The 23,262-nt window shown below is 38.5% G+C and overlaps 1 protein-coding gene across 1 annotated transcript in view; it reads right to left on the reverse strand.

Moving 5' to 3' along the window:
- Positions 1–23,262, reverse strand: part of lars2 (leucyl-tRNA synthetase 2, mitochondrial) — a 55,873-nt gene that overhangs the window by 10,835 nt on the left and 21,776 nt on the right. Inside the window, exons 8-18 of the mRNA XM_053633867.1 lie at positions 16,648–16,755; positions 15,447–15,606; positions 13,231–13,335; positions 12,468–12,583; positions 11,369–11,652; positions 6,485–6,583; positions 5,138–5,275; positions 4,022–4,125; positions 3,295–3,477; positions 1,782–1,951; positions 661–738 (exon numbers count right to left, since the gene is read on the reverse strand). Coding sequence (XP_053489842.1) covers positions 661–738; positions 1,782–1,951; positions 3,295–3,477; positions 4,022–4,125; positions 5,138–5,275; positions 6,485–6,583; positions 11,369–11,652; positions 12,468–12,583; positions 13,231–13,335; positions 15,447–15,606; positions 16,648–16,755 — 1,545 coding nt within the window. The remainder of the gene's footprint in view (positions 1–660; positions 739–1,781; positions 1,952–3,294; positions 3,478–4,021; positions 4,126–5,137; positions 5,276–6,484; positions 6,584–11,368; positions 11,653–12,467; positions 12,584–13,230; positions 13,336–15,446; positions 15,607–16,647; positions 16,756–23,262) is intronic.

Consider the following 23,262-nt stretch of genomic DNA (forward strand, 5'->3'; position numbering starts at 1 on the left):
AATCCTCTTGAACCACAGTTACAGATATGTCTTTGATAATGAAAAAAAGTCATAGTTTGAACAGTTTACATACATTTAATCATGTGCAACATCCACGAGACAAATTAGTTGACACTTATGTCATAACTTCAAGAGAGTGGAAAAGACTCTCCCTTTTTTCCATTCTCTTGAAATTAATCAACCAAAAAAAACCCCCCTAAAAACACTCATTTTATAGAGAAACCATAAAGTACAAAGTGTTGTTGTAGAAAATTCTATAACAGCACAGTGGACTTTATATTCTGTAAACATATAACCATAAAACCCCTCATATTTTCAGGTTGTTTTTTTTTTTTTTTTAAACTTAGGCATGTCTTTGACAAAATTGACAAAACAGTGATTTATACATTGACTGATCTTGTCACTCAAAATAATTCCCCGGCAAGGATTTAATCATACAGAGCACAACCAGATGTGGTTATGCTTGTCTGTTGGTGTGCACAAACATCTGTCATAATTTATAAACCTATCATTTCCCTTATTATTCTGCTTGTGACAATTGCTATATCGCACTTCACCAACGCAGATTTAATAAAATTATTCTGTTTGATGACTTTAGTAAATGAGTTTAGTATGTGTGCAAAACTCTACAGAAATGATGAGTGTGCATGGAAGACTCACAGAGAGTGTGTTGGTCAGGCCCATCAACCGTGAGATCGCTGCATTCAACAGGAAGTCTTCTGTCAAGTGAGTGGTGACCTGACAACCAAACACTACACATAAGTATTCAACAAAATCTATTTTATTATCACTTCAACCCCATATATTTTGTCCTCATTCTTTTGTCTCATTTTTGTAGGAGTTATGACTTACAAGACAGATAATTTATACCTTCGTCAGCACATTTGTTAAAGTGCGGTTTTAAGCCAACAAAGCTCAGCAGGTTTAACCATCAAAATGACTTTTGGTTAAAAATTTATGCAAATGTGAATGTACCAAGAGTGAAACCCAGACTAGAAGAATAACATAATTCCTTTGTCCCAGTGATATTCCTTTGCTTGAGATATTTCAGCTAAGGAAAGGGCACAGAGAATGTGAACATTATTCCTCTAATCCAGCTGCAAATAATGGGGCCCTGAGGGTGAAAAATTTTTTTTCCACCAGAAGTTAGAAATTTTATGATGATCTTAGAGCAGTGTGGTGTCTTCTCTTATGCTGATTAAGGTTAAGGTTTGGGTTAGGGAAACTGGTCCTACATCAGCTGTAGAGAGCTGCAGGTGCTGACAGACGTCTTTCATGCTAAAAAGCACATGATTGATGGCAGAGGATTTTCAACAACAAGAATCAAAGGGAGAGCATGTGGGTTAGAAGCTCTGGGTGGATTGAGCACAGGCCAGACCTCTTAACCAACTGGGTCTCTGGAGGAATCAATAATGGCCTGGGCTATCAGAAGCTATTTATACTGCACTAAAGTACCATCTGCTCAATTTAATATCTTTTCTGTACACCCTTTCTGCTAATTTCTAAGGAATTAAAATGGGGATCAGGTTGCATTTTATAGATGAACAATAAACGTGTGGGTAATGGTGACAGCCTGCCTCTTCTGCTAAATTATTCTATTGTCTCTTTTTAATCATTCAACACACATATACACACATCAGCCCCACACTGGTGACATCAAGTGGTCAAAGAGTGCAAGCCAAATAAGAGTTGAATTATTATGTTACACATTAGGATATAGTAGAACTTACAATATTCATTGTAGTTATATAATCATAATCAGTGCAAGTACTTCCTCTGACCTGCACAATGGCTTGATTTTTATTCTCCCAGATCTTCCGAGCCTCTAAGCGCTCTTTCTTGTTGAGGATAGAAGGGTTGGGGGTGTCGCTGCCCTCACGAGCCTCTCTCAGCTTAGTGACGAGCCCCCAGAGACGAGACTGCCAACGCAGCACACCCGGGAGAGCGTCAGCTACACACACACACACACACACACACACACACACACACACACACACACACACACACACACACACATACACACACACACACACACTCAGTGCAACATGCCTCTCTTTGGATCAAAATCACATTACTACACCATGTGTTGTTATCTTTGTACTATAAGCTCTTTTGCCTGTATCTGTAGATGCACTGGGATTTATTTACAAGTGTAATGATATTCTTGTGTTTTGCTACAGTGCTATGAATGTAAGAAATGAAAGTCATAAATATGGTGTTCTTTCACCTTTTTCTTAAAAAAGTATTACAAAGTTACTAATTAACAAAATGAAAAAGCACTGAAGATTAATGAATGAATTCAAAACTGATGCTGAAAAGCAACTTTCAATTTGTACACCTGTAAAGAGCTTGGAAGCTAATGCACAAATAAAAAAAGTATATGAATAATTTCATACATTTGAATTATATATACCCATTGTATTACATAAAATTCATTTTGTTATGTAGTGCATTTAATACAGATTCAGAACAATATTTTGAATTTTAAAAATTCAGAACCGTAAATACAAATCCCAAAAATTTCAATGTCAAAAATACAGATAAAAAATGTTACCATTTAAACAAACGTTTATTAATATGCTGATATATTAACGTAACGTATGATTTATTTAAGTTATGTGTTAATGCAGGAAATAATGTTAGTTAAGGCAACCTTAATGTATTGTGGTGGTGGTGTTATTATTATTATTACTGAAGAAAACAAAACACTTGTGAATTTTCAAAAATATGCAATACATCTGAATGTCTGTAAAAGTGTTTCTGGACCCATAAGTATCAATTAATTTCAAAGATATCTTTAAAAAAAAAAAAAAACCAACAATATTGTCATGGATCTGGCTAATTTCTTGTTTTTGTTTATATTTTATATTGTATTTTTTCTGGACTAAAGCCTACTGGCAAAGAAATGGCATTATCTGCCCCTTTTCCTTAAAAGGCAACCGAAAGGTACTGTAAGCTTACAGTAGCTGTTCCAATAAATGGGACTGCTTTGCAGGAGGGAGAAAGCTTGTAAACATTTTGATTACAAATGCAATTCACCTGGCAGCCAGCAGAGAACTCTAAAAATAGAAACTACCTCTTTAAAGCATGATACTCAATCTAGAATTAGGGAAGCTTTTACACATGGATAACACAAAGAGTGAGGACCTGAAAGTATTTCAGCTGGAAATTCAGGACTGGCTGCTTCTGTATATCGCATTTTCACCCTATAATAAACAAAACAACTAAACTAATCTGGGAGAAGCTGGGTCTACCCATATCAAAACAGAGCCTTAGGATTTAGAGACATCTCACTCTTCACGTCCCACAGGATGTCCTGCTCGGGTGGAGCGGCGTAGAGGATGTAGAGGCGCACGGTGTCGATGCCATACTGTTGCACCACTTCCTCAGGGTCTATACCGTTGTGCTTGGATTTACTCATCTTCTCCCAGCTCACCTGCAGCTGCTTCCCGCTTTCTCGCTGGACAGGCTCGGAGGCTAGAAAATGGCAAAAACACATGTAAACCAGTCTGAACTGGACTAAGACACTGAGATGAGGCAAACTCTATTCGGTGTAGGATTTTAAAATCCCATCTCTAAAAACATGGGTGCAACCCAAAGGACCAAAAATGTGTAAACTATTACCTCTATTAAACAAAAGAACAAACCAGTCATCATCTCTGTCCTTAATGACACAGGAAGCCATTTAACAAAATCCCTTTGATACCAATAATACACACAGTCCAGACAGAAATTCCCTGTTTACCTGGTTGCCTGGCAACAGTTCAGCCATGTACGGTCCAATACTCACCAGAGACAGAGACAGGGAGAGAAATACAGAGAGACAGACAGGTGGAAAGATGGAGATTTATATAGCATTTGTCTCGAGTGGTTTCTATGACTAAACTGACTGCTGTTGAGTTGCAATGAGGCATAATCTATTTTTGTCCACAGCAACAAGCAACCATAACTGGCTCAGATAACAGCAGTTTGAGATACAATGATCACTGAGCCCCAGAGTAAAAGCTCTAAACACACACACCTGTGAAATCAATATGCTCCTTCTTCAGATACTGCCCGCTCTCAGCTACTCGAAAGGTCTGACCCTTAATCAGGCCCTGCACCAGCAGCTTCTTAAATGGTTCCCTTTAGAAGAAAATAATTGATTTTACGTGGCTCCAGTCCACCTCAACTTGTATTATACTACGTTCTATTGAGATATTGAGACTCTTACTCACTCAACAGTTTGGGCCTCATTTATCAATCTTTTCGTAAAGTTGTGTGTAAACATTTCATGTCAGATTTACAAAGTGCAAAAATGACCAAGCGCATTTACAGCAGAACTGATTCGCATTTAGTGACACCCAGCCACTAGCAGTAGCTCAGTCATTACAGTGTGTCGGCCACCACAGGCACAAATGAATTCTTACTCGTCATATGGTGGCATTTCATTTGTCCAAATGACTAGTCATATTTGTCTTCATTAATGAATTTCTTTTAGATTGCTTAGTTTCAGGTTATTAACATGAATCAATGAAAGTTTCACAAAACCTGTATTTGAATTTGTGTGTGCAATTCAAATAATTAAGCTATTTAAATTTGACAGCATAATCCATATATAAAATTGCAGTAACCCAAGGCAAATGAATGATTTGAAGCCTATCGATTGAGTTTCACATTACTGAGACTCTTATATGGAAATTTATACAAACTCAGAAGCTCTTGAAGGATAAGAATGTTCCTTTGAAAGAACTAGAGTGTTCTTTTGAACGAATATATTTTTTTGGTATAAATGCTTCTGTAAATGATTCATAAATAAATCCATTCCTATTGGGTTGGACAAATAAGGCCCAATTCTGTCATATCTAAAATGTAATCATTACCATCCATCAATTCTTTGTATGTATGACCAGTATTACCACAGTAAAATTCTTCATCAAAATTAATGTCAGAGTCCCACCTACTAGGCATTAACCAGAGGACATTTCTGACCCTTCTCTTATGTCATCTTCAGTGAGTTTTGTCCCCAGCCACTGTCTAGATTGACTAGATTAAGTTGTTTGTTGTCAAAAGTGCTATACATGATGTTAATTGGTGAAGCGCTATAATTCTGCCATCCCAGTGATGTGAAATCGCATCTCTAATTCGTATTATGTACTTGTGTGAGACCAAGCCCTGGTCCTTGCAGAAGTGACTGAGGAAACGGGCGTAGTACAGGTGCATGACTGCATGCTCTTTTCCTCCTATATACACATCCACAGGCATCCACTGGTCAGCCAGAGAGCGATCGAAAGGCCTGCAGCAGACAGGACATAGTTACACTGTGTGATCAGGATACGAACAAATTGTCTACAAATACTTTTTACACATTACACTGTAAAATCGTTTGTAAGAATGAATGCATATATGGGCCACCACCAGAGGACATCCTTGCATTGCCATCCAGCCACAGAATTCAGAAAGAAGAGAAGGTTATTACTGGATGAGCAGTTGTGTTTTGCGTGCGCGTGTGCGGCCTAGGCGTGCATCTAAACACTAGAGAAAGCTCAACTTTAGATGGATGATAATGTCAAACTGACACTGGTTTTCTGTGGATCTGTGTAAAGCAATACTTATCAAATCCATATATTTTGCAGTGAGACATTTTAAAATTGACAGAGCAGGAAATTATGTTCCACTACTAGCAAATTCTCCTCTTTTGTGAAGATATCACCAATGGGTAATGGTCAACAATTTATGATCACCAGAAAAAAAAAGAAAAAAAAAGAAGGAAAAAAACCTATATATATAATTTTTTATTTTTTTTATTTTCTGGTGATCATAAATTGTTGACCATTAATATTTATGTGTATGTGTGTGCATGTGTGGAAGAAACAGAAAAGACAGAGAGACAGACAGATTTAAAGAGGATTGTGTGCCTGAGTGGAGGATATTATATATTTATATAATATCTATTTTTCAGTCAAGCTGCCATATTGTTGATTCCACAGTTGGGGTGCCCTGATGCATCCCACTGATCTTACATGTAATGGCAAAAAATTGTAAAGTGTACTTCATATCCACCTATGTGCATATTAAACATTGAAACAGCATTTTTGCCCATAATGTGTGAATCCATTTAACATTTTATGCTTTAAACATCCTTTTGCATGAGTCATCCATTAAAGGTAATGAAATATTTCTATTTTATTTGTACCCTAGAACATTAACTCAGCTGTGTTACCTGAACACATTCAGCCCTATGAAATATTTGGAATGTTCAATAAGTCACATGTTCAGTATGAAGTTTCCTGAAGATCATGGGAAGAAGAAAAGTAAATTATTATAATGTCCTTAACGTCCTCGTGCCATTAGCACTGAGGTTAGATAACCACATACTATGTATTTGTTAGTTCTATGCTAAACTCAGCCCTGTTACTTAAATGTTATGAAATGTCATAACAGGTCGAAAGATAGTGAGAGACAGATGTGGATGAAAAGAAACCTCATGAACTTTTGTAATTACCTCTCCGAGTTGTGTGGGTCTGTGTATCTGAAATAGTACCAGGCAGAATCCACGAAAGTGTCCATAGTGTCCGTCTCTCTCTGAGCAGGACCTTTACACCTGACATGATAAAGAACTGAGTGTGAAAAGGCAGGGTTGCAATACAGAGAAACACAAAAGCATGACTTAACTAACACATCAGTACCTATCAGATATATCCATTTGTTTTACATGCAGATATTTTATTCCAAGTTAGAATTATTCAGGCCATTGGACAGGCTAGCAAATAGAGTTTCCAGCCTGAAGTTACTGTTAAAAATTAATAAATAGCAATAAGCCAGACATAAAAACAATCTGTCATCAGGAACCATAGAAATAAAAAACCATTATTAGCAGTCTCTTAGCATTTCAACCATCTTTTCTAGCGTTTCACTCGTCTTTTCCCGACAGTGTTGCAGACATAATAGAGCAGCAAAAAAAAAGTAAAAAATCAATGTATGTTCAGAGTATAATACTTAGAAACAAAACAAAAAAAAGTGGCACATTACTCTTATATTCAGTTTTATAAAATGTCTTCACAATAAAGATATGCTGCTCATTTGAGCCATGCTACATAAATCTGAAATTAAAAATAAATAATACATATAAAATAATATAGCAATTTTTTTTTCAAACAATAATTATACATTATACTTAATAATAATGAAACTACTGTAACTGCACTCTTACTTCATGGAAACTACACATCACAACAGGTATCAAATAACCATATTTAACCAGGCTTCATAGTCCTTGAACAACTTCCCCCAGTAGATTAAATTAAATTCCAGGCTTCCTCTAAGCAAGTCTCTCTGTTGGTTTGTACTGCCCAGCATGACACTATAACCAAAAACATAGCAAATGCAAAATACCATTAATTTATAATAATGCTTCTAATGAGCAGCAGTCCATGCATGATCACTAGAGTGGAAATGTCAGCTATTGGGCCACTCCATCTCTGTCATTATGCTCTGTGTGTTATTGAGGGACTGAGCGCTACTGGACACAGCACTGGGAATTTCAAGCCAAGCCCAGAGCAGCGCAGTGCTTATGTGGCTGTATGTTTGTGTTGCAGTACCACCATCCATCTCTTTTCTCCAAAGCAAACAAAATGTCACCCAAAGCTCTTTCACCACAAAAATCAGAAGTACAACTTGTCCACCAGGGGAGACACAACAAACAAGTACAGGACAAAAAGTGCCCACACGCACACAAACCTCCATTGGTCCACTGGACTATCAGTACCAATCATTACCATGCTCACCCTTAGACAATAAGTTGATATTGATATAATGATAAATTCCACTAATGTTTAGCTGGTGATCTGTTAGTAAACATAAATGTGGTGATATACACTCGCTGGCCACTTTAATAGGAACACCAGCACCCATGCTCATTCATGCAATTAGCCAATCAGCCAATCATGTGGCAGCAGCACAATGCATAATATCATACAGGTAAAGGTCAAGAAATTCAGTTAATGTTCACATTAAACATCAGAATTGGGGGGGGGAAATGTGGCATGGCTGTTGTTGCCAAATGGGCTGGTTTTAGTATTTCAGAAACTGCTGAATTCTTGGAATTTTCACACACACAACAGTCTCTAGAGTTTACACAGAAATGCCTTGTTGATGTGAGAGGGCAGAGGAGATAACCACTCTTTACATACATTGTGAGAAGTAATGCATCCCACAATGCACAATATTAAACCTTGAGAAACCTTGGAAAAATGTCACCCTGGTCTCTGTCTAATCATCTATGAACAATATGTCATTGTCAACTTTTTTGTTTTTTTAAACACACCACGTCATCACTTCAGTAATCACAACAGAGAGGGTAAATAAAATGAGAAATCTGTGAAAACGCTCTCCTTTCTGAGCTAATGTGTCTAGCCCTGTGACTAATCTAATCTGTGGTGTGATGCTGAACTATACTGAGTTTTTGACTCTGCTACAGTATTTTTTCCTCAGTTCAGTCTGCTGAAATACTTTGCTGGGTCTGCATCAGGACCATGCTCTGCCAGTTGACAACCGCTGCTCAACAATAACAAGTAGCTGACTTGCTGTTTGCCCATTTGCACATTTTTTTTCTTGCACATTTTTTCCCCAACATATTCTCTGAAGCTTTTGTAAAATAGTTTGTTTTATAATATTTTAAAATACAAAGATAATAGAAACGATACTTTACACAACATGTATAGTATACGTTCCAATATTTAGAATATTGTGATACATATTGTAAAAACTGTCAAGTATGATATATGATATGATATTTTTGCAACATTGACCTCCCCTATGTCTAATCTGATGCTTACAGTTTGAGCCTGAGTCCACCACATTGCTAAGCAACTACCTCAAGGTGTAGCAGGTTAATTCTTTAAAAGCCAGGTGCCATTTTAAAGAATGAAAATGTTCATGCAACCCATAATGAAGTGTCCTTTGGAGATTGAAGCTTGTGTGAGACAGAGGATCCATATGGGCAAAAGAGGCGATGTAATTTTCTGCATAATAAAAAATGTGGATTTTTGGAATCCCTAAGTCATTTTATCTCTGGCTAAGTGAGTCTGAATGTGTAAATGTGTAATTCAGGTCTGTCTCACATAGATTCATGGCTCAAAAGGGTCTATGGTGAAGTATTATATCTCTGTACCTGACTGAGATAATGGCAGCTATTTTTCCACTGAGGAGATGAGAGACCCCATTAGACAGACAGTAACAGCTGAGGCTTGTTGAAGAGGAGACTAACTGTGGGTGTATGTATTTTGTGTCTGCCCACACTACTGGCTCTTGGATAGAGTGGTGCTTAGCTGAAGTGAGCCAGACTCAGCTGCTTCGGGTTTGCTTGAATCATTTTCAAACTCATTATGCCAATCTGCTGTAATAAGATGCTCTTAGAGTGCTTTAACCGTGAACATCAAAGATGACTTCAAATTGGCTCGACATTCATTTGGAAGGAAGAAAGTTTACTTAACTGGAATTGTTGAAATGTTGGTGGCTACGACTCCACAGGAGTGGGTAGAAATTTCTGGCGTTGGGTTGTGTATTCATCACTCGAAAATGTAATAATTGTCATGAGCATCCTCAGCACCAGTTTGGCTGCAGGCAGACAACAGTTGGGTTTTTGTGAATGCTGGCCGGCAGCAGGCTTTCAATTAGTCCTCTGGCTGCTAACAGCAAGACCGCACAGAGACAATATCACTGCTCAGGAAATGACTTGCAGCTTTTTTTAGCTCTTTGCAGAGACTAGGCCGATAAGCCTTATCTCGCACTCCATCTTCACTTCGTAGCCTGTCTGATTGGATGTGGGAGGATCAGTTAAAAACTGAAGTCATTTTCCTCAAACTGTCACAACGACATTCTCAACAGATAAGAGGTCTTCTAGCCTCTCTATAATTATAAGAATCAATCAACCTCAATGGCTAAAGTTTTCACTGTGACAAAATCGTCTTACTTCAAAGATTGTAGTGTCTTATTCCAAAAACTAACAGGCAAGGCAGCAGTCATGTAAATTAAAACAGAAAAGGAACTTAGAAATGGTATAGGAATATTCTAATGAAAAAATATACAATGTAATTGATTAGTTAAATAACTTCAGAATATTTCATTTAAATAATTTTGGGCTGTTAAGTAATATCAAACAGACTCATGTAGTTACTGCCACTTTATGACATGTTTACCTATATAAATGGACAAAAGTACACATAGGTAAAAATAGAAGTAGGGGCCCTCTTAAGTACATTTCTTACTCAGCCTATAGGTTTCTAACAACAGTGTGGCATGCAGATTTTCAGAGCTCAGAAAGTCATCATTCATCTTCAGTAACCCTTTTATCTTGGTCAGGGTCATGGTAGATCCAGAGCTTATACCAAGACCACTGAGCACAAATCAGGAATGGATGGGATGAGATGCCAATCCATTGCAGGTCACCATGCACACATTCATTCACACTTCTGGGGGCAATTTAGTGTAGCCAATTCACCTACTGGCATGTTTTTGGGAGGTGGAAAGAAACCAAAGAACCAGGAGGAAACCCACATGGACACAGGGAGAACTTCACATAGACAGTAAATCGTGCACAGGATCAAGCTTGGAAACTTTGATGCTGTGAGGCATCAACACCACCCACTACCCTACACTTAAACAGACTTATTTTTACGTTGTATGGCATTATTTACGTAAGAATGATTATACTATTAAGCCAAACTATGTGTTTTAAAGAGATGTGGATAATTTGACAGTGCTAAGTTGGAGGCTACAAGCATCCCTTGCTTGTCAGCTAGACCAAATGAGGCAAACATCAGATACCGAGCATGGCTTGGCTTATCTGCATTTGTGTTGAGAGGACAATTGTGCTACATCCTTTTTTTCCTTTAACCTGTCAAACCATTGCGGAGGCGTGGAATGTGTCTCAGGTGAGTCAGAAAACATGCTCTGCACAGACTGCACATTTTGCTATGATTTCTTCCTTAGTGTGACTGGCATTTAGCCCAAAGAAGTCATTTCAGTGATTCTAGTACTTATTGCATAACCATGCTTTACGGTCTGAGACTCAACTCCAACTTAACCTCAAAACCATCTTAAACTCAGGAAGAATCATATCTCCAGTCATCCTTATAGACTTTGTGACTCAGTTCTGACAGCACAGATAGTCTCAAAGAGGAGGTCAGTGATGGTAAAGGAATACAACAACTTTTCATTTTCTCAGTCCAATGTTTTAATTTTGCTGAATGGCCAGACACTTTCTGCAATCGCCATATCTACAAGACCCTTCAGCAAACAGAAAGACCATGCAGTGTAATTTCTTGGCACTCATGGAGCTGGGTGTTAAAGTAGAGCTATAGTGAGAGTCAGAGGAATGGAGTTTTACCTAGGACATGAGCAGTTGACCCATTCCTGAGCAGACTGCAGGGGTGTTGCCCCTTTCCCAGTAAGGGAAGTCACTTTAGGCAGCATGACTGGCAGCTCCTCCACAGCAACTGACACCGGACCGCAGGAGCTGCAGTGCACTATGGGAATGGGCGTACCCCAGTACCTCTGCCGTGAGATCAACCAGTCCCTCAGCTTTGAACTTGTGAGGTAACCACCCACATTTCTTTCCCGGGCTTTCTGGGTAATTGAATTGAAGGCCTCCTCTCGGGACTGACCTGTGAACTACAATAATACTGGCAATGATTATGAATGATAAAATGATATAATTACAATTGTTTGCTCAATGTTGAAATCATGATTATTCACCATAAAATTATATCATTTGAAACCATCTGAAAACACTTTTCTTTTACACTGTATTTTTATTAGTTTATTATGGTATGTTCTTCAAAATCTTTGAATTAAATAGATTGTGAATTAGTCAGATTAACTGAGTGGTTCTCTTAAATGCAAAATAATACACAATCTATGAAACAAATGAACAACTCCATCAACCTATACAGTTAAAACACAAGAATGTGAAGCATGTGAATGCTCATAAATATCACAGTCATTTTTTTTTTTTAATTAATCAGGGACTCCAAAAATAGGATTAATTGTGCAGCTCTAATTAATAGACTCAATAACATATTTGACTTGAGGCTGTTAGACATAAATCTGGTGTTACAGCAGTGTTAAAAAGAAATTTAAGGCTTTGTCAAACACTTTATTTCTTCTCCATTGCAAGTGGAATCTGCCTCCAAATCTTTTATGTAAGTAACCAGAAAACATGACACTAACTTTGACAAGCATTTCACCACATGCCCATTGTAACTGACTAGCATGTGATTGTAGTAGTACATTATGAAGAATTAAATAGTCCATTTCTAACCACCCCACTTTCGTATCTCTCAAGAACCACATCTGCATTCATGACATGTAGTTACCAACTGTGTCATTTTCAAGAATATTTCAGGCTGGGAAGTAAAGGGAACCTGAAATGAATGTATGTCTGTAGTTGGTTTGTTTGAGACATGGTGCACTTGAGGAGTGTGTACCTCAGAAGAGTTGATTAGAGTGTAACTTCCATCTTCTTCACTCTTCACTACTGATTCCCAGCTCACACCCAGCTCCTGGGCCACACATGCATCCTCCTCACTGCTGTCGGGGATGCCTGTCCCCAACCCCCACATACACATGCACACACACAGATTTTAATGGGGTTATTTGAATGAGCATTACACCAAAGAACTATGATCCATATTATAATCCCTCACATTCACTCACTCACACACACACTCTCAGTCCCTCATTTATTCTCACTCACTCACTCACTCACTCACAGGCTCACTTCACTCCTTGAGCTGCTTACCCCCTCAATCCCCCACTCGCACTCCCAGCATCACACCCCCACTCGCACTCCCAGGCTCACTTCCCCCACTCGCACTCCCAGACTCACTCCCCCACTCACACTCACAGCCTCACTCCACCACTCACAGCCTCACTCCCCCACTGGCAAACAGATTCACTCAGTTACTCCTTCACACACAGACTCACTCATTTATGTTCACTCACCCACCCACTTATTCACTCTTTCACTTTCACACCCTGGAGATTTGACACAGAGGAGATTTCGCAAGAAGCGTCTGAGTAAGACCAGCAGGTTTAGGTGATGAAAATTACACAGAGCATGCTGGGAAAGGGTGGCATGTTTACCAGTGTATAGTGAATCACAAACAGCCAAAGCCGGTAACACTACAGACACTCTGTCAAAGAGGAAAATTCTAACACATATGAACACCAATGAACACATATGCTCACCTATCACAGTGTCGAGATGTCCAAGAAACTCAGTCTTAGCAGAGATGACAATTGGAACCTCACGCCCAGTGAACACGTTAAGTGCAGTGACCTCACTGAGTGAGTCTATGGGCCAGAAGTCAGCATATGAGAACTAATAGTGACTCGTTAACTGCGTGTGTGGGTGTGCTCGAGTGACTGCATATTAGCTATGAGCTCTCCACAGAGGGAGCAGTTCCACATAGATACAGTGAAGAAACATGTTTTAACAAACACCAAATCCAAATTCATTCATTTTCATTCCCAGGTGTGAGCTTTAGCTAGAGTGCTAATACTATCCAGTTTGTGCAGAGCACATTTAAAAGCAGGAGAACAAAATACCCAGATAAACAAATGGTAATAACCAGAAATTAATTTTGCTCTCCACCCTACATTTTAGCTAGCTAAATGCAACAGCTCAGGAGGTGCACAGGGCTTTGGAAAAAACTTTGATATTTAGTGCATGCTGTCCACTGTGAGATTACAGTCGAGGAACACTTTTTCCCTTCAAACTACATACTACTGTTCTAAATAGTATGCTACTAAACCATTGGTGAAAATTAATATTCAGGCGTACTAATTAGCATGCATTGCGTGGCTCAGGACAGAGCCTTGAAATTTGTCTAAATGTGCTTACTTGCAGCAGTGAGATTAATCTACACAGTAAAGGAAGATCTCAGTAAAACCCATGTTACAGCCCAAGACCCTCTAGAAGCCCTGCCTTTCTTAGTTAATCAAAATAATGTACATCAGAAAATATCTTCAAGTTTAATAACTACCATTAAAATACACTGGAATGTTGGTGATAATATGTATTTTATAGCAAAGGAAGTTATTTTACGCCTGCTTTTATTGTTTCAATACATTCGTACAAGAAACTGTTATCTTGTGTAAATAGTGTGTTTCTGACATTAAACAGGAAGAAAGCTGTACCCTTTATTATATGCTTACAGTTGAGGTCATAAGTTTCCATACACCATGCAAAATCTGCCAAATGTTAATAATAATAATAATAATAATAAAAAAAGAGGGATCATAAAAATTTCATTCCGTTTTTTATTTAGTTCTGCCCTGAATAAGCTACTTCACATAACAGATGTTTACATATAGTCCACAAGATACAATAATTGGGGAACTTACACAAATGAACCAGTTCAAAAGTTTACATATGCTTGATTATTAATACTGTGTGTCGTTACCTGGATGATCAACGACAAGATTGATCAGTGTAAATTGTTCTTATGTAGCTTCTGAAGGGCAGTACTAAATGAAAAAATATGATCTTTAACCAAAAATAATAATTTACACAGATCATCCTGTTTAAAAGTTTACACCCCCCGGTTCTTAATGTATTGTGTTGCGTTCTTGAGCATCAGTGAATGTTTGCACCTTTTGTAATAGCTGTGTACGAGTCCCTCAGTTGTCCTCAGAGGGAAAGATGGATCTCAACATCACATAGTCACTGATGGAAAGGGGTCAAATATGTAGAAAACGATGTAAAACCAAAGAATGTACAGGAGCTGGAGGATTTTTCTGAAGAACAGTGGGCAGTTTAACTGCTCATGACAAACAAGGGACTCATGAACAACTATCACAAAACATAAACACAGTCGTTGATCATCCAGGTAGCAGCACACAGTATTAATAATCAAGCATATGTGAACTTTTGGAACTATTTCATTTGTGTAAATTCAGTTATTATTATGTCTTGTGGACTATATGTAGACATCTGTTATGTGAAATAGCTTATTCAGGGCAGGAATAAATAAAAAACAACATGCAGTTTTTGATCCCTCTAATTTTTTTTGCAATGATTAACATTTTGCAGATTCTGCAAGGCGTATGTAAACTTATGACCTCAACTGTATATTACTTCAAATCTATAAATATCTGACTCCAATTATGCCTGCTTGTTAGGCATGAATGTTGAATGAATCATAATTGTGTGGTGGGATATTCTCAGCACAGCAGTAGCATGCTACACACACGGTAGAGTAGTGTGTGTAGTGCGGCACAACTGCACAATACAAGTACAGAACACAGTAATTCTATATGAACAAAATGCACCTTTATGGAAGGAAAATCTGATAAAATGTCCCTAGCACAGCAAAAAAGTAGACATAAACTAGCAGCTAAATTTATTTTGGTGTGTGTAAGTATGTTGTGTGTGTGTGTGTGTGTGTGTGTGTGTGTCTCACTTCTTCCAGGCTGAAGCGCTTTGTGCAGAGCAGGTCCTACAGGACTGGAGCCGTGCAAAAGCCGATGAGAAGGCAGGATCGAGACGAACGCAGCTCCAAACACAGCTTCAGGGGAAGATGTGTAAGCAGCCAGGACCTCACCTGTCTCTTTGTCATCCAACTAACAGAGAAAGAAGCACGAGAGAGAGAGAGAGAGAGAGACAGCAAGAAATATTATGGTCAGATGAGAATAAATTGTTTGCCTGGATTATGAGACAAAAAACTTAATTTAGAGTAACGTCAGTACAGTTTTCAAGAATTTAATTTCTCTTGTAAAGTACATAACTTGCACATAAAAGCTATTTGAGAGACGCAATGACAATCATGGCCATCTCATCTGTCTTTACCCACCTACACACTCCACTTGCTCAACCCTTTGGAAATGAAATTAATGATTTAATAAGCAAGGCCATTGCTAACTGAACATATTTCCTCTCATAACGAGATAGAGGAAGAGCAGCTCACATAGCCTTGAGCTCAAGCTGACACAAAGTGTAATAAAATGCACAAAATGCAATAAAATGTTCAGACGTCATGATGCAAATTCATGGGCACAAAGACTCTGGACAGTTAAATATGGTGAGGAAAAATAATGAAAATGAGAAGGGGTGCTAAGTTCTCTGTCCAATATCAGTCAGAACCAAAATTTGAACCCTGCTCTGGCTGATTTCCTCTCGTCTGGGCCCAGGAAGAAGTCACACCGACACCATCGTTCAGTGAAAGCTTCTTAGCTGAATGATACAGAAAGCATACTGTATACACACAGAAATATTGATAAAAAATGATAAATGCCAATTGGAACAAGTCACAGATAAAATCAAAACATCTCTTACGTATGTTCGAGTGACATAAGAACTACAAGACGTCTAGTCTACCACATAATAAGAGAAGAGGAAGAACCGAGAGAGAAAGAGAGAGAGAGAGAGAGAGAGAGAGAGAGAGAGAGAGAGAGAGAGAGGGCGAGAGAGAGAGTGAGGACGAAAGGCGGGGTGATTAGGAATGCTCAAAACAACACATACCGAGAACACAAAACAATTTGGTTTCGGTACATTGTGAAACAAACTAGAGACCTTCAGAATTGACACACAGAGATCATGCCTGAAACTCATCAAGGGGGAAAAAGTAAACGCTTTTCAAATCAGGAGAGAAAGAAGTGGCTCACCCTCAGCACATGGTCGAAATAGCAGCCTGAGCATTCCCCAATCCAGTTGGCCTGCATCGCTTTTACACCATACCACTCTGGGAGATCCGCCAAGGCGTCCAGGAGAGGCTGCAAGATAAGCCATGACAATATACATGCAGCTTTAGAGGGAAAATAAAAGGGCAGTGCTTAAATGGAATTTGCGGAGCTCAGTTAACCTCGGTAAACGTTCGTGGCTCTGGGTCAGAATGCATGATGAGCTCATGCTACCGTTCAAAGATAATAATCTTTAAATAACCATCTCAATATCATCACTCACCCTTATTAAAATGTGGTTATAATAACACTGACATTACTGAAATAATAACGTAGGAGAGGAAAAAGTTCTTCAAACCTCATGTTCCAGTCCACAGACATAAATGAATGTGCAAACACACAGTTTTAAAATAAGCACACACAGTCTTAAGACAAGCACACACACAATTTTAAAGTAAGACAAAGAGGCATGCACCCCAACCCACCCACCCACACACACCACACACCTCTGACCCAGCCGAGAGAAAAGACTCCCAGAAGAAGCAGAGGGAACGGTGAAGAACGGTTGAGAGGAAGTGAACGCTGGCACAGGTGAATAACAAAAAGGAAGCTATGCATAATAACGATCATGGGGGCCAAGTGGCTCAGCTGGGCTGAAAGGCAGTGAAGAGAGAGGATATGAGCAGTCGCTGCTGCCTGTTGTGATATCTCTCTCCTCTCTGTCACTCTCCATTAGCACAACGGGCCGTGAGGGGCTCGGCTCCCCAGAGGAAAGGCAAATACAAAATAATTGTTTGGACCCTACGGCTGCTTGCGGCTTCGCCTTTCTTTCATTAATGGAGACAGCGTACACTCTCACAGGAGGGAAAAGAGGGTCAGGTGTCTGGTCGCAGTGGGAAAGTGACTGTAGATTTGCTTATAATTTTTGCCATTTGGTACTTCAAAACACTTGTAGGGCACTAGAGACACACTTGTTGTGAACATTTTATACTGTTGATGCGCAAGTCTTAACTTTTCAGTATAATTAGTGATAGTGATTAGGGGTGGGTGATAAGGCAAAAATATCAATACTTGAAAATATCTGCACTATACACTAAATAGATCATATATTCATCTTCACTACGTAACTGCCTGGTCAGGGTCATGATGGATCTGAAGCCTTCCATGAGAATAATGAGCATGAGGCAGGGATACACAGGAACACACATTCATTAGCGAACAATATGGTCAGAGACTTTTGTCCAAAACAGATCAAAATGAAAGTACAGAGGGGAAATAAGTATTGAATGTGTCAACATTTTTTTCACTAAATATATTTCCAATGAGGCTATTCACATGAAATTTTCAACAGACATCAGTATTAACTCAAGAAATATGGAAATATAAAGAATTCACAACATTAAAGTCCAATAAATAAAGTGTGTAATAAAGTGGAATGACACAGGAAAAACTTATTGAACCTGCTAAGAAAAAGCAGTTCTCCAAGGCAAGGTAAGGCAAGGAACCAGCTGAAATCCGTAAGTAATTATTCCCATTATTCTTCCTATCTGTGCAAATGAATATCAGCTGGGTTAGTAAATTGGTGGCCTATATAAAGGCTTTTCGTTACCAAGGTGTCACACAAGAAACATTTCATGATGTAAAAAGCAAAGAGCTCTCCCAAGACCTTCACAACCTTATTGTTGCAAAACATATTGATGGAATCAGGTACAGACGTATTTCAAAACTTCTGAATCTTCCAGTAAGCACCATTGGGGCCATTATCCGCAAGTGGAAGTAGCATCACTCTGTCATCAACCGGCCATGCACAGGAGCGCCTCGCAAGATTTCTGACCAGGGAGTCAGAAGAATAGTCAGAAGAGTAGCCCAACATCCAAGGACCACTCAGAAAGAGCTCCAGAAACACTTGGAGGCAGCAGGTACCATCGTCACAGAGAAAACAATAGGCAATGCACTACACTGCTCACGCTCACCCCACAAGACTCCATTACTAAAGAAAAGGCATGCCAAAGCTAGTTTAAAGTTTGCTACAACTCATTTGGACAAGCCTATGAAATACTGGGAGAGTGCAGTCTGGTCAGACGCGAGCAAAATTGAACTTTTTGGCTGTCATACTACACACCATGTTTGGAGAAGAAATGGCACTGCACATCACCCTAAAAACACAATACCAACAGTGAAGTTTGGAGGTGGAACCATCATGGTGTGGGGCTGTTTTTCATCACATGGTACTGGCAGACTTCATATAATTGAAGGAACAATGAATGGAGCCCTTTACCAAAAGATTCTTGAGAAGAATCTGCTGCCATCCACTAGGATGATGAAGATGAGACGTGGGTGGATATTCCAGCAGTACAACGATCCAAAGCATACAACAAAAAAAATCTCAATTGGTGTCAGAGAAAAAAATCAAGGCATTAGAATGACCCAGTCTGACCCAGAATGACCCACCCTGACTTAAATCCAATTAAACAAGATTTAAAGACAATATGTTTAGAAGAATGGGCCAAAATCACACCTGAATACTGTGGCCAATTTTTTTCATACAGGAAGCATCTTGAAGCTGTCATTACAAACAAAGGCTTCTCCACTAAGTATTAAATCAATTTCAGCTAGTGTGTTCAATACGTTTTTCCTGTGTCATTCCGCTTTATTACACATAACTTCATTTATGGACTTTGATGTGTGGATTTCTTGAGTTAATACCAAAGTCTGGTGAAAATTTCATGTGAATAGCCTCATTGGAAATATATTTACTGAAAAAAAAATGTTGCTGCATTCAATACTTATCTCCCCCACTGAATTTCACAAAGCAAAGTTTGTCAAACGCATTTCACAAGAAACATTAAACGATGTCTAGTCAGGGGCACTGACACCTGACAATAAGCGGACTACTTCAAAGTGTATCATGATGGGTATTTTATTTTTTTTTTTTACCATTTTATAATATCGATATATCATTGTATTTCTCTTCACATTGCCAATAACCAAGAAAATCTAACGAAATATAACAAAACCTCAGTCCTCAAGTGAATAGTTTGGTCTCTTCATTTCCAACAATTTTAACAAAACACCCAGCTGTGCTTATCCATAAGTATAAATTATATACAGTGGATATAAACAGTCTACACACCCCTGTTGTAGAACAATGAAACAAAGTCAAACCATGTCAAATCATTTTGCTCCTTTAAAGTGATATAGCAACCAACAAAATTGAAGTGGCAAACAGATAAGCTTAAGAGGGGAAAAGAAAAACAATTACAATAACCTGGTTGCACAAGTGTGCAAACCCCTTACCTAATACATTGTTTGGGTAAAAGTCTACCAACCTAGCACATTTTGATTTGGCAATTTTATTCTACTCTTCCTTGCAAAAATGCTCCAAATCTCCCGTGCAGAGCCCTCTCGAAGTCATTCTACAGGTTTTCCTTTGTTGACTTGAATTTGTGCTTTGAGATATCATGCTGGAAGGTGAAATTTTTCTTCATCTTCAGCTATGTCACACTGGCCTGCAGGTTTTTTGTGTCAGAATAGATTTGTGTTTGGAGCTATCCATGATTCTGTCTACCTTGACTAGAGCCCCAGTCGCAGCTGACGAAAAGCATAGCATGATGCTGCCATCATCAAGCTTCACCATGGTTATGGTGTTCTTTGGGTGATATAATGTATTGTTTTCATGCCAAACATATCTTTTAGAATTATACCAAAAATGTTCTACCTTAGTCTCATCAGAACATAACACATTTTGCCACATAGTTTGGGATAATTTAGGATTGAGGGCTCCATTCAAAGCTGAAGAGAGGCATAGCATGAAGCTGCTACCATCATGCTTCACTGTGGTTATGGTGTTCTTTGGGTGATAAGCGGTCTTGTTTTCGTGCCAAACATTCTTTTAGAATTATGCCCAAAATGTTCTACATTAGTCTTATCAGACCTTAACACATTATGCCATACGGTTTGGGATGATTTAGTCTGGAGATGACTTCTGTCTAGCCACCCTACCCAATACCCCAGGCATGCAAACAATACTACAGATTGTTGTCACATACAAGAACCAGAACAGTTACTTGTCAGATGTTCCTCTAGCTTCTAACATGTTGCCTTGGATATTTTGGCAACCTCTCTGATAATTTTTTGTCTTGTTTTTTTGTTCAATTTTTGAGGGAAGTCCTGTTCTTGGTAATGACATTTTGGGGCCCCATTTTCTGCACTTGTTAATCATGACCCTCACGGCATTCCATTGTATTGTAATGTTTTGGAAATTCTTTTGTAACCCTCTCCTGATTAATACCTATTGATAATAAGATCCCTTACATGCTTTGTAAGTTCTTCGCAGCCCATGGATTCAGCGCTCGGATGAAACAGAGATGTCAAGAAAATCCTACAGAAACATCTGATCTTTATTTAGGGCTAATCAGAATCACTTCATAGATGGCAGCTGTATGATAATTACTTTTGAACACGAGTTTGAATGTGATTGATTAATTCTGAGCACATTCACATGCCCCATTATTAAAGGGTGTACACACTTGTGCAACCAGGTTATTCTTTTTTCTTTTCCCTAAAATGTTTCTATTTGTTGTTCACTTCAATTTTGTTGGCTGCTATATGACATGATGGAAAGGTACAGAAAGATCTGACTTGATTTATCTAGGCTTCATTTGCAATATTAACTGGGGTGTGTAGGCTTTTTATATTCACTGTATATAGAGTTTGACTAGCTGGATAAATACCGTATAATTGACTACTTGACTCACCAAAGGTAATGGTAAAATTGGTAACTCAGTAGACCTCTCACATCTTATTCAGTCAGAGCTGAATCTGGCCATGTGGCCACACAGGCACCTGAGCTGCACATCAGGTGTCAAAAACAAATTAAGCCAGCCTCAGAGGCCTTGAACCCGAAGCACAATGTATGATCTATGTCCTTTTCTAAATGAAAGACATCCACACTTTCTTATAAAGCGGTTTCAGTTGGGATTTTCAACAAACATCCGATAGCACAAACTGTCTGGAAACACAAAGCCATTAAGCACTATAGAAATATACTGAACGGAACCACAAAGTAGTGGGGCAAAAGAGTTCATCTAGGGATGTCAGATGGAGGAGAAGTGTACGTCTCCTAGTGGATTAGTGCACAATGGCTGGGGAAAATGTGCTCTATCGTACATGTGTGATTACCACAGACAATAATTTCTATACATTTTCCTGTACTGAGAAAACAACAGAAACGTCTCAAAATTCACTTACAGTGGATGTTTAATGGTAGGTCTTCGGTAATCAATTAATGTTTATGTGAAATGTATTTTTTTATAGAGCACTTTCAAAAATTCTTCAGTTAAAGTCATTTTTGAATCAAGATCTGTATAACTGTAGAACTTCTTTGAGAGATGGTACCACTCTTTCAGAAGAATGAATATGTAGTTATGTACTGCTGACATAGACATTCATGTGACTTTTATTCTACATGGATTCCACAAAACATTATTCAGACAGACATTTTTGCATGTCTGGCTCATTCTAAAACTTTAATTGTTACACTGTAATAATTCTGGCCTTGAAGTATTTTGCATATTTCTTTATCAACATAATTTAACAACTGCTCTTCTGTTATTGAGTACTGTCCACAAGCATAAGTCACTTTAGAAGTTCTTACTGATGCTTACACAGTTTACATCTCTGCGAATATTTACTGTACACAGAGCTTGTTGTATAGTGTTTATTGTACAGTTTATTGTCTGTATTTTTTTTTAAATGCACTGTCTGTTACTGCTAGAGTACCAATCCTCCTGTCTGTTACAGTTTTCTGTTAAATGTAGCCTACAGGGAGACATATTTCATTCCTAATCTGTCTGTGATGATGACAAACAATCATGACAAAGCAGACTTGACTTGATATGGGTCAACACGTTTTCTGTTCTCTCCACTCTGCTAGAGTATACTTTTAAATAAAACATATTTAAGGAGAAAACCATTTATAGTGTACTGTTGGGCTTGTGGGTCATGGAGAGCTGGTTTAATACATTGATTGATCAATCCATTCTGTGGAGTATAAAACTGACAAAATAGTATGTTTTCAGCCTCAGTTATCAACATACATGCCAGCAGTGTCTTCTACTACATCAAGGGCCAGTATTATTTTTTTAATCCATACTTTAAGATTGTACGCATGTGTCTACGTCTCTTTAATAGCACCCGCACACTCACACACAAATTAATGTGGTTGAATAGTGAGTGCTCAGACCATTAAGTGAGTAATGATACTTCCCTTATTTCTCCCTCACCCTGCAAACTATACTTACTGTGACACACACACACACACAGCACACACACACACAGCACACACACACACGCACACACTGTGCAAATGAGAAGATCTGTGAAATCACAGGAACAAACTGGCCCACCTTGACATGCCAAACATCTGACAAAGAGACAACAGAGAAAAACATCCACATAACACAGATATATAGTTCTAGTGTTTGGAAAATAAAAGCAGACACAGAAAACACCATATGTCTGACAAAAAAACAACATCAGTCTACTCTAATAAAACTGACTCTACCTGTCAGCATCATAATAAAGGCAGAGTTGTATTCT

Source organism: Ictalurus furcatus, chromosome 1 (assembly GCF_023375685.1).
Source record: "Ictalurus furcatus strain D&B chromosome 1, Billie_1.0, whole genome shotgun sequence".
Taxonomy (NCBI): Eukaryota; Metazoa; Chordata; class Actinopteri; order Siluriformes; family Ictaluridae; genus Ictalurus; species Ictalurus furcatus.